The 14,815-nt window shown below is 59.2% G+C and overlaps 9 protein-coding genes across 9 annotated transcripts; 2 read left to right on the top strand and 7 right to left on the bottom strand.

Annotated features, from left to right (window-relative positions):
• Nucleotides 1-2: 2 nt before the first annotated feature.
• Nucleotides 3-998, bottom strand: SPRG_01481 (hypothetical protein; the record flags this gene model as incomplete). Its single annotated transcript, XM_012339691.1, has 1 exon — nucleotides 3-998. The coding sequence occupies one exon, from the start codon at nucleotides 996-998 to the stop codon at nucleotides 60-62; it is 939 nt and encodes a 312-aa protein (XP_012195081.1). The 3' UTR covers nucleotides 3-59.
• A 191-nt stretch (nucleotides 999-1,189) lies between these two features.
• Nucleotides 1,190-2,712, bottom strand: SPRG_01480 (hypothetical protein). The gene has a single exon (XM_012339690.1). The coding sequence runs from the start codon at nucleotides 2,685-2,687 to the stop codon at nucleotides 1,221-1,223; it is 1,467 nt and encodes a 488-aa protein (XP_012195080.1). The 5' UTR covers nucleotides 2,688-2,712; the 3' UTR covers nucleotides 1,190-1,220.
• A 598-nt stretch (nucleotides 2,713-3,310) lies between these two features.
• Nucleotides 3,311-3,760, bottom strand: SPRG_01479 (hypothetical protein; the record flags this gene model as incomplete). The annotated part of the gene is made up of 1 exon (XM_012339689.1): nucleotides 3,311-3,760. One exon carries the CDS (start codon nucleotides 3,758-3,760, stop codon nucleotides 3,311-3,313), a length of 450 nt encoding a protein of 149 aa, XP_012195079.1.
• A 1,575-nt stretch (nucleotides 3,761-5,335) lies between these two features.
• On the top strand, nucleotides 5,336-7,453 carry SPRG_01478 (hypothetical protein; the record flags this gene model as incomplete). The annotated part of the gene is made up of 1 exon (XM_012339688.1): nucleotides 5,336-7,453. The coding sequence occupies one exon, from the start codon at nucleotides 5,336-5,338 to the stop codon at nucleotides 7,451-7,453; it is 2,118 nt and encodes a 705-aa protein (XP_012195078.1).
• A 355-nt stretch (nucleotides 7,454-7,808) lies between these two features.
• Nucleotides 7,809-8,345, bottom strand: SPRG_01477 (hypothetical protein; the record flags this gene model as incomplete). Its single annotated transcript, XM_012339687.1, has 1 exon — nucleotides 7,809-8,345. One exon carries the CDS (start codon nucleotides 8,343-8,345, stop codon nucleotides 7,809-7,811), a length of 537 nt encoding a protein of 178 aa, XP_012195077.1.
• Nucleotides 8,346-8,399: 54 nt separating this feature from the next.
• Nucleotides 8,400-8,704, bottom strand: SPRG_01476 (ubiquitin-like protein 5). Its single transcript, XM_012339686.1, has one exon. It carries the CDS (start codon nucleotides 8,655-8,657, stop codon nucleotides 8,436-8,438), a length of 222 nt encoding a protein of 73 aa, XP_012195076.1. The 5' UTR covers nucleotides 8,658-8,704; the 3' UTR covers nucleotides 8,400-8,435.
• Nucleotides 8,705-9,060: 356 nt separating this feature from the next.
• On the top strand, nucleotides 9,061-10,581 carry SPRG_01475 (hypothetical protein). Its single transcript, XM_012339685.1, has 5 exons — nucleotides 9,061-9,238; nucleotides 9,282-9,603; nucleotides 9,651-10,124; nucleotides 10,183-10,293; nucleotides 10,351-10,581. Exons 2-5 carry the CDS (start codon nucleotides 9,526-9,528, stop codon nucleotides 10,489-10,491), a joined length of 804 nt encoding a protein of 267 aa, XP_012195075.1. The 5' UTR covers nucleotides 9,061-9,238; nucleotides 9,282-9,525; the 3' UTR covers nucleotides 10,492-10,581.
• Nucleotides 10,535-12,775, bottom strand: SPRG_01474 (AGC/SGK protein kinase). Its single transcript, XM_012339684.1, has 3 exons — nucleotides 12,610-12,775; nucleotides 12,416-12,565; nucleotides 10,535-12,352 (listed from the first exon to the last, which is right to left on the bottom strand). Exons 1-3 carry the CDS (start codon nucleotides 12,767-12,769, stop codon nucleotides 10,971-10,973), a joined length of 1,692 nt encoding a protein of 563 aa, XP_012195074.1. The 5' UTR covers nucleotides 12,770-12,775; the 3' UTR covers nucleotides 10,535-10,970.
• Nucleotides 12,776-13,265: 490 nt separating this feature from the next.
• SPRG_01473 (hypothetical protein) lies at nucleotides 13,266-14,804 on the bottom strand (the record flags this gene model as incomplete). The annotated part of the gene is made up of 1 exon (XM_012339683.1): nucleotides 13,266-14,804. Exon 1 carries the CDS (start codon nucleotides 14,616-14,618, stop codon nucleotides 13,266-13,268), a length of 1,353 nt encoding a protein of 450 aa, XP_012195073.1. The 5' UTR covers nucleotides 14,619-14,804.
• Nucleotides 14,805-14,815: the final 11 nt, after the last annotated feature.

Below are 14,815 nucleotides of genomic sequence, written 5' to 3'. Positions count from 1 at the left end.
GATCCAAGGTGGAGATTATTGTCGATATACTATGTTAATCCGTTATCAACGCAACGCGGTTACTTGCGCGCGGTCACGAGTACAAAGGTGAGGTACTGGAGCTCATGGAGGTGCAAGAGCATTTGACCCGTCATCCGGATCTTTTCAAAGCCGTCGGCGAGGCCCCAGTCTTCGAGCAGCCGCCCTTGGGCCTCGGCAAAGGCGCCAAAGCCCGTCATAATACTGTCCAGCGGCGTCACCTGCACGTCGTGGAAGCCAATCTTGGTGAGCTTCTCCGTAAACATGTCGGTGGTCCAGAGGTTCGCAAACGGGATGCTCGCCATCGAGCACATGGCCCGGAGCCGCGCCTGCTCAAAGCCCTTCCACGTAAGGAGCTCAGGCGAGACGGCGCAATCGACCATGCCCAGCATGCCGTTGGGCAAAAGCACGCTGAACGCCTCCGAGAGGAACGCGAACCGGGTCTCGAAATGGTACGCGGCGTCGCAGCTGATGACCTTTGTGAGCGCGAGGTTGGGCAGCGCAGCCAGCGCGGTCGCCGAGCAGTCATGGACGTCAATGGTCGACGAGAGGTCCAATGCCTTTACAAGCGACCGCGCGCCCTCGAGGTGCGTCGGCGTCACATCGAGGCCGATGACCTTGGCGACTTTGAAGTGGGTGGCCCAGAGCACGCATTGGTCCCCGCGGCCAATGCCAGCGTCCAGGACGATGTCATGGGCCTCGAGCTGCACAGCGCGACCGAGCTTGAGGGCGAGGAGTTCGCACGCTTCGGGGTACGACGTCACGGCGCTGCCATCGTCGCGCGTCCAGAAGCCGAGGTTGATCCACGACGACGTCTTGGTCAACGGCGACATCTCCTTCTTGAGGCACGCCAACGTTGCATCAATGTGGAACTTGGTCTGCGGCAGCGGCCGCGTCATGAAGTGGTGCGAGAGGTACCCTGCCGTGAAGCACGCAATGGGCACAGCGAGCGACGCCGCCCAGCTGCGTTGGTCCGCCATTCGCCGAATTTGATCTGGCCTTTCTATGGGAGGCAATGCATCGCCGCGTTTCATTGGCTACCATCGTGATTTTCATCGATTTTTGTCCAATCACAGCCACCATGACGACGGCATGGCGATCGTCGATGATTTCATCTCAACACACCTCCTCTCTACGCTAATCGCAAGACGACGTGACGAAGAGAGAGCAATGGAGAGGAAGAGAAGGTAATAGCATCTAATTTAGGAAATATTGGCGGGCTTGAACACGTTGAAGCCATCGGCGGCCGTACTGACAAGGAGACCGGGGCACTGCGGGTGGAAGTGCAGCTCCTTGATGTCGGTCTGGCCTTGGTGGATGAAGAGCAGCTGCGGCGGCACGTCGAGCTTTTCGCTGCTCGGGTGCTGCTCCGTGTCCTCTTCGACCGACATGTCCCAGATCGAGATCTGGTTGTCGGCGCCCGAGACCGCAAGCATCGACTCGTCGCTCGGGTGCCACTCGATCGACGTGACGGGAGCCGTGTGGTAGCGGAAGTGCGCGATCGGTTCGTCCTTGGCCGGCGACCCAAACTTGCGGCAGTCCCAAATCTTGAACGAACCGTCGTCCGAGCCCGACGCGATCAAGTGCGACACGTTACGGTTCCACGAGATCACGTTGACGTCTTGGTCGTGGGCGTTGACCTCGATCATCGACCGCGTCTTGGTGCGAATGTCCCAGATGCGGACCGTCTTGTCCGCCGAGCACGACGCAAACACCGAGCCTTCGAGCGGGCTCCACTGGAGGTCCTCCACGCTCGCCTTGTGGCCCGTGAACGGGATCTTGTCGACAACCCACGACGCGCCGTTGTTGACCCAGTGGTAAATGTACTTGGAGCAATCGCCGGTAAGGAGCGAGCCGGCCGTGTGCGGCGACCAGTCCATCGCGAACCCTTCGTCGGCATGGCCCGTGAACGTAAAGACAGGCGCCGCCGTCGACGACATGCCGACCGGGTTCTTGCCGTCGAGCGACTGGAGCTGCTTGGAGATGTCGTAGAGGTGCACCTTGCGCGTATCCGCCCACGTGGCGACGATGTTGGACGACTGCGGCATCGCGCGGATGCGGTTGATGCCGCCGTGGTGGTCGATCGAGCGCGACTCGAGCACCGGGTCGCCCTCTTCGGCGTCGTCGTCGTCGTCCGAGTCGGCGTCCGAGTCGTCCGAGTCGTTCTCGTGCTTGGTCTTGTGCAGCTCGGTCATCTTCATGATCGTGATCTTGTTGTCCGACGCCTTGGCCGCCTGCGTGCCCGCGACCACGTAGATGCTCATGGGAAACTTGGTGCGGCACGCGCCGAGGTTGTCGCGCACAATGTCGAACGAGAGCGACGGCCACTCGGCCGACATGGCGTAGTAGAGATCGTACGCCGACGAGTCGTAGTCGAGGACTTCGTCTTCGCCGAGCTTCTCCTTGTTGGGCAGCCACACCTTGGTCGTCGGCTCCTTCTCGTCCTCGTCGTCGGCCGCGATCGTCTGCGCAGGCGTCTCGACGTCCATGTCATCGCTGTCGACGTCGTCGTCGTCGGCCGCATCCTCCGAGACCATCTCTTCGTCCTCGAGGTCGTCGCCATACGGGTCTTCGAAGACCAAGTCTTCCTCGGTCTCCTCGACATGCAAGGCCGGCGCGTCGCTGCGCGCCTTCTTCTTCCCAAGGACGGACTCGACCCCGCGCTTCATGGCTCAATTCAAAATACGACCAACCGCTTTTTGACTGGCCGTAAAAGACTGGTGACAAAGGTACTCGCACATTATATTGTAGAGGACCTCGGAAAATGGATACGATTTTGAAAGGCCAAAACAACTTCAACTTGAAAGATCGCCAGCCCGACAACAATGGAACGGTCCGATGCACTCGACGAGGTGTGTCAGATATTGGCGAGAGAGCAACGAACGTGTGCAGCAGCGGTGTGGCCATGTATCGCCGCTCAGGTAACACTATCCGTCACAGGATCGAGGCGGTGCGCCATCGTCGTACGCGTGTGTTGGCTTGTTGGGTGGTGTGTTCAGGAGTGCGTGGAGAGCTTGCGCGTCCTTCGGGTTACTGTCGGAGCCATTCTACGTGCCGCATCGTTCGAGCTTGAACGTGAGCCTGTTTGTTGTACGCCGCAGAGTCCAGCAAGACCCGTCAAGGGCTACTGATGGGTCGGGATGATCGTGGTCATCATTTGCAGTGTCACTGTTTCCTAGCTGCCACTCGAAGACTAAGTTCATCCTTCCTACTGTCGACGCGGTATCAATCAAGACAATAAATCCCGTGGTGGTGTCATTGTCAACATACAGTAGTACAACGCAGTCGAGTATCACTGCAGCGTCTGGCGTTGCTCCGCCCGCTCGTTGGCGTCCGAAGCTTGCACGCGTCCGTGGTGCTGCAGTTGCGCGGCCGCCATATCCACAGCATCCGCCGACGACGTGTGGCTCTTCTTGAACACAATGAGCTTCTCGTAGTAAATGTCGCTTTGGTCGGCGGCAGTTTCGGCGGCAAAGCCCGCGTCCGAGGCGCTGACGCCGTCGGCTTGTACGTGTGCATGGGCGTCCTGGATGGTGTCGGCATGAGCGCCAGTACCAAATGGAGCGTCGAGCAAGTGGCGATGGGGTCGTCTGCCGACAAAGAGCTTCTCATCGTGGTACTCGTGCACGCCAAAGGCCGAGTCGCTCGGCGCTACATACGCCCGCCGTCGCAAGTAGACTACCTTGGCGTAGCCCAACCCAAGGACGAGTGCGAGCGACCGCAGAGCGCGCCAGAGACGCATCGAAACTAATATCGTTTGGCTTGATGGAAATAATGGCGATGTTTGGTTCGGGACTGATCTGCCGAACCCGATCCCGGTCCTTGGCTCGTTTATCTCGCCTTGACTCGGCTACCGGTGGTATGCCTGCGGCTATGCTAGAGTCGCCGCATGACGACACTTGATCTCCATTGACCAGATTGATAAAAAGGACATCCAGACGTCCCTCGATGCTCTAAACTCCATGCCGCTGGACGTCGCCTTTTGCGATGTGGGCTTGCGATGGATACGACGCGAGTGAATCTGGCAGAATCCGTACATCGTACTACTTCAGTACCACGGACGGCCTTCTGGGTGGATTGCAACCGCGCATGTACCGGTAGTAATTACCAGCCACACAATCGTGCAACATGGCGTGCGAAATGCGAATTTATCAGCCTCAGCCTCATGACGGTCGTCGGATTTTGGTCGTTGTCGACGATCTTTTCTCCTGCCACTGAGAGCTGAGTGTTGCGATATATGCATAGTACGAGGTCGCCTCGAATGGCTCGAGGTCGAGTGTCATGATGGTACATGCACTGCATATCTTTGAGTGCCGTCATTTTGCGTTCATTTTGCCCGACCCATCTGCGCGAGCTATCTGCGCTGACGACCGAGAAACGCGCCGCTGGATCTCACCGTTCTCTCTCGTCACAGCCGCGCAGACGGTGCATGCATAATATGCTCGTGCGATCTGGGATGCACACAATTAACACCATACCAAACACTGCTGGTACCCAGTTTCGCCCACGGACGGAGGCCACAGAAACGACATCAAGACGTGTGCCTACCGGTACAGACAGCAACAACAACACATCGGTGGGTGGATTGATTCAGCCGTATTCGTTCGTCGTCTGCCACGTCCACGCTGGATGGCAACGGATCCGGCGTGCCGATCCCACTCGACCATTACATCGTCGACGACGCGTCGGCAGATAAACTATGCGCCGCTACGTTCGTAGTAGCTTCCTGGCGCACGAGCTACCACGCGCCGAACAACAACGTGCGTTGGTAAAGCAGTGCGAACACGTGCAATGCCGTCATTGAGTCTCTGCCGCCTGGTCGGCTTCGCTTCCAAGTATCCTTCCTCGCCTGGATGATGCCAGCCAATAAACTGGATGTTTGTATCAATGCGCCACGCCCGCCGCATACGACAAGATGCGACACATGATGCAAAAAAGCGCGTGGTCCGTTTGATTGGCCAGACGCCGCAGCACCGACGACGCTCGTTGGCACCGAGCGAGCGACTGCCCTTGCTTGCGGGCAACCATAGCGACTGCCCTTGCTTGCGGGCAACCATCAGCAGCATACGCAAGCCCTGGCTTGGTCGAAGGCGCTGGGAGGGATGCGGTACGAGCTTGCCACGACCGCAATCTGGTGCCACAACACATGACGCCAAAGACGGGCCACAACCACCATGCAGAGGAGATGCAGAGTCGGGTGGTGCGGCTCATGGTGGGACGCTACCGCGGACGACCAATGCCTCTGCACGGGTCCGATTACACATGGTCTCGCTGTTGCTTGACGGTCAGGTCATTCTGCGATTTCTCGTCGACCACCATGAAGGCCCAACTGATTGGTATTGCGCTCGCGGCCGCGTCCGCGCAAGCTGCCACGTGCAGCACCGTGCTCTCTAACACGGACTACGTTGGCAACGATATCTCGACGACGACGCAGACCAACCATGCGGCGTGCTGCGATGACTGCAACAAGACGCTCGGGTGCTCGCACTACGTCTGGAACAGCTACACGAGCACGTGCATTCTCAAGGGCGGCGTGCCGGGTGCGCCGGTCAAGGTGGACGGCGCGTTCGCTGCGACGCTCCAGGCCGGTCCCAGCGACGCTCAGTGCAGCGCGGTCAAGAAGGACACCGACTACTTTGGCAACGACCTCGCGACAACGAGCCGCACCAACCACGATGCGTGCTGCGCCGACTGCGCCAAGGCCAAGGGCTGCACGCACTACGTCTGGAACAGCATGACCAACACGTGCATCCTCAAGGGTGGCACCCCGAACGAGGGCGGCGCGCCCGTGCCCGGCGCATATGCGGCCAAGCTCGCCAACGCGACGCCGGTGCCGACGACTCCGTTTGTGCCGGTGCCGGGTGGTGACCAGTGCGCGCTCGTCGAGCGTGATACCGACTACATGGGCAACGACTTGACGAGCACGAGCCGCACCAAGTTTACCGACTGCTGCGCCGACTGCGCCAAGACCAAGGACTGCACGCACTACGTCTGGAACAGCTTCACCAACACGTGCATCCTCAAGGGCGGCAAGGGCGAGCCGTCCTCGTTCGTTGGTGCCTACGCGGCCAAGCTCACGGTCAAGCCGTCGCCGTCGCCGTCGCCTTCGCCATCTCCGTCGCAGTCGCCATCTCCGTCGCCCTCTCCGTCGCCGTCGCCGAGCGCGACGTGCGGTGACCGCGTCCGCCGGTCGTGGCGCATGCACTCGCAGCCCGAGAAGGACCTGTACCTCAAGGCGATCACAATGGCCACGAACAACGGCAACCACCAGATGTTCGTGCGCATGCACAAGAACGGCATGACGTTTGGCGAGGCGCACGGGTCGACGTGTGCGTTCCTCTTCTGGCACCGCCGCTTCCTCCTCGGCTACGAAGAGATGCTGCGGTCGCTTTCGCCCGAGTTCAAGTGCCTCACGCTGCCGTACATTGACTACGTCCAAGACTCGGTGTCGTTCCGCAACAAGAAGTGCAACTCGGTGCTCAGTTGCTCGAACGCCGCCAACGACATTTACTACCTCAAGACCAAGAACCCGATCCAGCGCGGCAACTGGAACACGGTCAAGTACGACGACCGGTTCGGCATGGAGGCCATCAAGCGCCTCATCATGCCCGCGGGCAAGTACCCGGACTTGACGACGATCTCGGCGGCCATCGAGACCAACGTGCACAACATCTTCCACGCGATCCTCGGCGGCGACATGATGTACGCCAACTCGAACAACGACCCGATCTTCTACTTCCACCACGCGATGATCGACCTTCTGCATACGATCTACCGCGAGTGCCGCCTCAAGGACGTGCCGGCCAGCGACAAGCGCAACTTTGTGCAGTGCAACGTCAAGTACAACGGCGGCATGCACATGGTGCAGGGCAACTCGAAGCCCCATATGCTCCAGGAGGGCAAGACCATGGACGTGGATGCGGACTCGGCGACCGCCCGCTGGTTCAAGGACATCCCCAACACGTACTTGGAGCTCACGGACGCGTCCAAGCTCGGCAAGTTTAGCTACCGCTACGAGCTCAACGGTTTCCTCGTCGACATGAACAACCAGTGCGACCGTGTCTCGACGACCAAGCAAGATCTGCGCGAGAGCGGCCAGATCATGACGCGTGACAGCGCCGAGCCTGACAACGACAAGGAGCGCGAGTGGCGCGCGGCCGTGTACGCGCAAGGCAAGCGCGACAACCTCGACGACCCGACGATCGAAGACGAGATGGAGAAGATCATGGTCATGATGTACGAAAACTGCTTCCCCGGCGGCACCGTCGAGGACTTTACGCCCGAGTTCAAGGCCACGTGGGGCATCACCGAGCCGAAGCGGTCGTGGACGCTCCTCCAAGGCATCAAGAACGGCACCAACCCGATCAAGATCTCCAAGTGGACCGAGATCGACACGACGTACTACGGCTGCGCTGGTGACAAGAAGACGTATTAATGTGTGCACATCGTCTTGCTATATCTTGGCAACCACAAGATTGCATTTTTGCCAAATTTCCTTATTTTCTAGTTTCTTGAACCTTTTGGGGGTGGAAAACATGGTTGGCAATATTGCTGGAAAGACGAAAAATTAAGTAGACCCTAACCATTACCCTAACCCTTTTTATAGAATATCTAGAAAAGTATTGTACGTTTTATTCATTACTACTGCATGCTTGGCCATTGACAGCACCGATCATGCCGGTTGACCGACATTGTCGCAGCCGTCTTGGTGGTTGAAAGGCCACTCTGACGTGCGCAAGACGCATTGGGAAGAGGAAGAAGGCGCGAGGCTGTTGTTCATTTCTATGGGATTACGCGCGAAAGAAGCCTCCGTTTGTTGTCATCGCATTACTGACGCCGCCAAGCCGGTTGGCTTGGCCGAGACCGGGCGCGTCATAACCACCGCCAAACGCATGGCCGCCTCCAGTCGAATCGAGCGACGGGCCGAAAGCGTCTTCGCCGCCCCCAGCCAATGACGCTCGCTCGCTCTGGAGACCCGCAGTATTGCCCGACGTAAAGCCAGGGCTACCAAAGCTTGGCGTCGCACCTAGCTGCCCGCTCCAGCCGGTGCTCAGCGTCGGTGACGCCCCATTGCCTCGAAGAAGACTGGTGCCAAAGCCCGGCGCTCCACTCAACGTGGCGGCAGTACGCAGTGGTGGCAGCGGCACGCCGAGCAAACTGTTCGTGGCGCCTTCAATGCTGCGTGGCGCATCGCCAGCTTGGTGGTGGACCGTGGATTGCGACCCTTGGCTTGTCGAGTAGCTCGAATGCGTCGACGTGTCGGTCGGCGGCGCGGTCGCCAGCGCGAGGCCGAGCGCCGTAGTACCGAGGCCCCACAGACAGCGCATGGAAAAAGCAAGAATGTGCGATCACCCGGGTTGGGCACATGATGGACATGGACATGGACGCGATAAAATAGACACTCGGTGTTTCGTCGCTTACGTGTAGTAGAGCTCGAGGCCCATGCCATCATGGATCTCGTAGTCTTCGAGCGTGATGTGGTCCTTGTAGATCGTGTACCATTTCTGGATGCGGATCTTCTCGGGCCGCGTCCCGACCTGCGCGGCCACGAGCTTCTTGAGGTCGCCGACCGTGTCGTCCTCGTTGCACTTGACGCGGATCTTCTTGCCGACGCGGTCGTTCAGGATGACTTCGATCATGCTTGGCCGCTTTCGCTTTGCCCACTTTACTGGAAGCCCGAGGTCGGGTATCCGGTTTATGCCGGATACTGCGCCCTGTCGCACCAATCCCTCGAACGATCCACCGAGACCCTTCTCTCACGGCGTCGGTATGCTGGCCGGTACAGCCGACTACTAGTACGTACGAGGCCAAAGCACCTCCGAGCCATGGCATCGAGGACACGAAGCCAGAGATATTCCGCCCACGGCCTCCTGGCCTCGTAGTGCAAGGAGCTGAGCTGCAAAGGAATCAAGTCGTGAAGGCCATACAAGTGCGCTTTGATTAAATGCGATGTTTATGTTAGGTGCGCTATTTTTAAGTGCGCATCGGGTCCGGGGACAGCGGACCCTGCAAAGTGCGGATGCGTCAAAAGCTGTCGGAAGTCGGGGTTTGCGGCCGAAGATTTGGGTAATTTACTACCGCAGCTTTAAGATGACCGACGGAGCCGAGGGCTTGACGAGCTATTACCGCCAGAAGATCGAGCACCTCGAGCTCACGGTCCGGGACAAGACCATGAACCTGCGCCGCCTCCAGGCCCAGCGCAATGAGCTCAACTCGAAGGGTATGGCCATGCAGGTGGAGCCATCTTGTCATGCTGCTGCTAGTGCGCCTCTTGCGCGAGGAGCTCCAGCTGCTGCAAGAGCCGGGCTCGTACGTCGGCGAGGTCGTCAAGCAGATGGGCAAGTCCAAGGTGCTCGTCAAGGTCAACCCGAAGGCAAGTACGTCGTCGACGTGGACAAGGCCATCGACATTACCAAGTGCACACCCAACACGCGCGTCGCGCTGCGCAACGACAGCTACGTCCTGCACAAGATTCTGCCCACGAAGGTCGACCCGCTCGTGAGCTTGATGAAGGTCGAGAAGGTGCCCGACTCGACGTACGACATGATCGGTGGTCTCGACAAGCAGATCCGCGAAATCAAAGAAGTAGGCTCGTGCTCTGACTGCAAGGCCTCATGGGTGCATGTGTTTAGGTCATTGAGCTGCCGATCAAGCACCCAGAGCTCTTTGACTCGCTCGGTGTGGCGCAGCCCAAGGGCGTGCTTCTCTACGGCCCTCCCGGTACGGGCAAGACGCTCCTCGCGCGCGCGGTGGCACACCACACGGACTGCACGTTCATTCGCGTCTCGGGCGCGGAGCTTGTCCAAAAGTACATTGGCGAGGGCTCTCGCATGGTGCGCGAGCTTTTCATCATGGCTCGCGAAGCCGCGCCATCGATCATTTTCATGGACGAAATCGACTCGATCGGTAGCTCGCGCATGGAAGGCGGCGGCGACTCGGAGGTGCAGCGCACGATGCTCGAGCTCCTCAACCAGCTCGACGGCTTTGAGCCCGCGCAGAACATCAAGGTCATCATGGCCACGAACCGTATCGATATCCTCGACGCGGCCTTGCTTCGCCCGGGCCGTATCGATCGCAAGATTGAGTTTCCCAACCCGACCGAAGTGGTGCGTCCTTCGCGATCTATCCTCTTCTGTTTTCTTATCCGGTGCACGCTTGCTGTAGTCGCGCGTCGACATTATGCGTATTCACTCGCGCCGCATGAACCTTCTCCGTGGCATCAACCTTAAGGTCATTGCAGAGAAGATGCCGACGTCGTCGGGCGCCGAATGCAAGGTCCGTCCTCTCCGCCTCCCCAACGCCTTGATGCGATGATGCTACTACCTCTGCTAGGCTGTCTGCACGGAGGCGGGTATGTTTGCGTTGCGTGAACGCCGCATCCACGTGACGCAAGAAGACTTTGAGATGGCCGTCTCCAAGGTCATGAAGAAGGACTCGGAGCAGAACATGTCGCTCAACAAGTTGTGGAAGTAAACCACCAGCTTGGCGTTGGATCGATCAACACACAATGCATCATGCCGCCTCTTGGCCGACACCACCAAAGAACCGTTCTGGTCGTCTTCATCTTATTGCCTATAGTGCGTCCTAGTGCAGGCCTCGACCCCGCAAGTCGAGCTCAATGTCGTCCTTGGCGAGCATCTCGTCGGGCACCCAGTTGTAGTTGTCAAACAGCTGGTACTCGGTGCCCATGATGGGCCGCTTGGAGAAGACCGCCATGTCTTCGAGGGCTTCCTTGTGCAGGGGCACGGATGTGAACGCGGCATCAAAATTGCTATAGTCGACGGGCGACGGGCGGCGCGGCGGCACGCACTTTCGCTGCATGCAAGTCACCCAGTCATGCCCATGCGCGGCAAAGAACGCATGGTTCTTGATCTCGCTCGATGACGCGTACCCGAGGCGCTGGGTCGGCTCCTTGTGCAGAAGGCGTGTCACGAGGTCCTTGGCGTCTTCGCTCAGATAGTCGGGAAACGGAATGTAGCCGTCGCGAATCCGCGCGTAGAGCTCGGCCCGGCACTTGCCGCTGTAGAAGGGGGGAGGCCCGTGAGGAGCTCAAAGATGAGGCATCCGAGGGCCCAGATGTCGACGCCCTTGTCGTACCCACCGCCGTCCGCGCCGTCTGCGAGCGCCAAGAGCTCGGGCGAGATGTACTCGGCCGAGCCGCAAAACGTGGCTGCGAGCTTCCGGCCCGAGACATCCTCTTTCGAGAGGCCGAAGTCGGCGAGGCGAACATGGCCGTCGCGGTCGAGGAGGACGTTCTCGGGCTTGAGGTCGCGGTAAATGATCGCGTGCGCATGTAAATGGTCGAGTGCGAGGAAGATCTCGCTTGCGTAAAACGCCGCCTCGGGTTCGGTGAAGCGCCCCACTTTGGAGAGGTGAAAGAAGAGCTCGCCGCCCGGGCAGTAGTCGAGCACCATGTGCAGATGGTCGATCGTCTGGAAGGCAGCGTGGAGCTTGACGATGAACGGGTGGTTGTAGCACTTGATGAGCACGTTGCGCTCGGCCTTGGTGTGCGCGACTTGGTTCTGCGCCGTTAGCGCGTGCTTGCTCAGCGTCTTGATGGCGACGAGGTTGTGCGTCTCGTTGTGCCGAGCCACAATCACTTGGCCGAACCCGCCTTTCCCAATGAGCTTGAGCGGCGTGTACTGCCGCAGCGAGAAGCTGCCCGAGTAGCTCTCGGCCAGCGAGATGGCCTGCACGACGCGCGTGTCATGGGGCTTGACGTCGACGCCGCTACTCATAACGACGAGCGACTCCCGCTTGCTGCGGACGTCGCCCTCGGCGTACGAGGCGGTCGACGACGACGAGCTCCGGCTGCGCATATGGTGGATGCGCCCGAGGCTGTGGGTGTGTACGCCGAGCGAGAGATGACCGAACGACCGGGTTGCCTCGCCGGTCGTGCAGAGGTCGTGGCAGAGCTCGTTGGAGATGTCGAGGGTGGCCTCGACGCGCGCGTTATCGTTTTCAATCGCCGCGGCGAGGCACTTGAGACTGCCCGCGCTGTCGCTGTGGTGGTGGTGGCTGCTATGCTCGCGCAACGAGCTCCATTGAAGATCGACGAGGTTTTGCTGCGACTGGCCGCGCTTGGTGCTGTAGAGCAGCTGCAGCGCCGGCATCGCCTCTTCGTGCGGGTCGTACCGAGGCAGCGTTGGCGAGGTCGATGCCTTGGCTTTAACGTCGTCGTGGTGGTTCTCTTGGGCCCCCGCTTGGTGCTCGAGGTGGTCGTGGAATTCGGAAAAATCGCCCAAAATGCGCTTCCCGCCGCTCGCCTCGAGCGTTGCAATGACTGCGTCCGCCTTTTCTTCCGTGCAGCCATGGTAATGCAAGACGATGCTGCCTATGGACATCGATGATGAATGATCCTCTACCGTCCCCGCGGGCCAAGTCAGGGCGTGTCTACCCCAGGCGCGGACAGGCGTGCGCAGCTCAAAGCACATGTTGAGCTTCTCGTGGCCCGCGACGTACTTGTGCATCTTGAACTCGGAGCCCTGGATCGGGATGAGACCGCTCGGCTCGGTGGCACTTGGCGACTTGAAGTAGAAGATGAAGCCTACACAGCGCGTCGTATACGTGGCAGCATGCAGCAGCGGCTACCGTCGGCGAGGACAAAGACGCGGAGCACGACGTGGTGGATGGTCTTGCCGCGCTTCGTGAGCGTCGGCGCGCCCGCGAGGTCGAAGCTCCGGAAGACGTCGATCGCGAGCTCCGACTGGCGGCGCGTGAGGAGGTTGAGCCCTGGCATGCTTGCTTCCATCTGCGTACTGCAATATGGGCACCTCGCCATCTATTTTTAGACTGAAAGGTATCCGGATAAAACCGGATGCACCGAATCTTCATCCCTGTTGCCACCCCACTCGACCACGCTACACGATGGAGCGGTGCACTATCAGTCGTGGGCTGGACAAAGTTGAGCGCTCGTGACATTCCGTTGCGGAGGCGACGGGGTGCAAAGGCAGCGTTTTTATACTACAGAGATGCGGCGATGCATGCTAGCCGGGCAGACTATAATACCCTACCCCTCGTACGTTAGTACGTTGAAACGCATCGACCTCATCATTTGCCCCTCGGAAACAAAACTTGTGATGCGTCTGCAGGCACCGATGTTTTCTGCGAGCTGTCCACGCAGTCCCTAATGCGTAGTCACCAAACAACCAGCCTCGTGAGGATCATATCACTCAGATATACATGCTCGCTTCAAGCAAGAAAGCGGTCAAGTGCTGATCAAACACATGTTTCGAGGAATCAATTTGCTAGCGTCGGCTTTTGCGGCGGGTGAGGGAGGACGAGCGCGATTCGTTCGAGTCGTTGGTGAGGTGTGATAGGATCGCGTCTTGGTGCATCGCCATCTCGGTCTGCTGTGTCGCAGCGGCGTCTTGTTGCGTTGCCATCGCACCTTGCTGCGTCGCAATTGCTCGAAGTTGACTTGAAAGCATCTCCAAATGAGCCGTCATCACTTCCATGCGCCTCTCTGCCGACTCGTTGAGCTGGCTCGTCAACGCCTCGAAGCGGGCGGTCACCACTTCAATCTCCTTCGTCGTTGATGTGCGCAGCTCAGCCAGCTCGAGGCGGAGTTTTTCGTTCTCTTCATCGACGTGGCTGACAACGTCGTCTCGGGGTACGTCGGCAAGCGCCGTCGTGATCGCTGCAAGTTTATTGGTCAAAAGCGCCTCCAATGTGGTGCGCTGGTTGATCTGGTGGAGCATTACGCAGTTGGCGTGGTCGTCAACCGGCTCTGTCGACATCGAGCGATTCCAGGCACTCAGAAGCTGCGCCTTAAGATTCCGAAGATCCTTGGATGTTCGCTTCTCGAGCTTGGCGAGGATCTCCTTCTTGAACTGGCCGCGGCTGCGTCGCGCCACCTCGATCGCACCCAACAGCTGCTGTTGAGCAGTCGCCAGCACGTCAAACTCACGTGCAAACACCTCGCGGACGTTGAGATCGGTAAAGTGACTGACGTGGTCCAGACCATCGACCACAAACCCGATCTGGTCCATGACGACCTTGTCCAGAATTTGCATCTGGTCGAGCCAGGCGGCGCGACTGGCCCCTGTTCGCTGCAGCGTCTCGGCTTGGTCTGGCGTCAGCACGAGGCTGGTGCGAGGGACACTCTCCGAAAAGATAGGATGCAGCGTTCGCTTCCCACAAGTGTCCTTGACATGCGTGAGTGCAATCGTCTCGGCTGGGTTGAGGTGCATGGCGCCTTCGAGCCGCAAGATGCACTGCGCATAACTCATCAGCGCTCGTGTCTTGGCCTTCTCGAGACCCCCCGTGACGGTCTGGTTCATCAACGCCAGCAAGACGTTGAGTAGCACGACGACCACGATCGCCGAGTGCAGCATCATGAGAAGAGCGACACCCGTGTACATGGCGGTAGGACTCGAGCTCATATTGTCCTCCAAAGAGGGAGAAAAGACGCTGAGGGAGTCCAGAGGGACTTGGCCAAACGCTACAAAGTAGGTTGTCATGAACGACTGACCGAGACTACCAAAGGCGTCGTCGCCGTGGCCTCGAAAGAGCTGGTAGAACGTCAGCGTCAAGCCCAGTTGGAAGACGCCAAAGAGAATGAAAAAGTTCCAAATGTCGCTCAAGAGGTCCGACATCATGGGCAAGAGATAGCTGGCCGACGAAACCACTTCGAGGAACTGAAGAGACAAGACCCAGAGGCCGAGCGTGAGGGTGGCGCCGAGTCCGACCTGAATGTCGTCACTGACTCGGATCCAGCCGACTTGGATTGGAACAAACAGACACAAGATGACGGCGTAGTTTGATCAGCTGCACGCGGTTCATCGAGGTGACTGAG

Source organism: Saprolegnia parasitica, assembly GCF_000151545.1.
Source record: "Saprolegnia parasitica CBS 223.65 unplaced genomic scaffold supercont2.3, whole genome shotgun sequence".
In the NCBI taxonomy this organism is placed as follows: Eukaryota; Oomycota; class Saprolegniomycetes; order Saprolegniales; family Saprolegniaceae; genus Saprolegnia; species Saprolegnia parasitica.
This window is presented reverse-complemented; position numbering and strand designations above follow the sequence as displayed.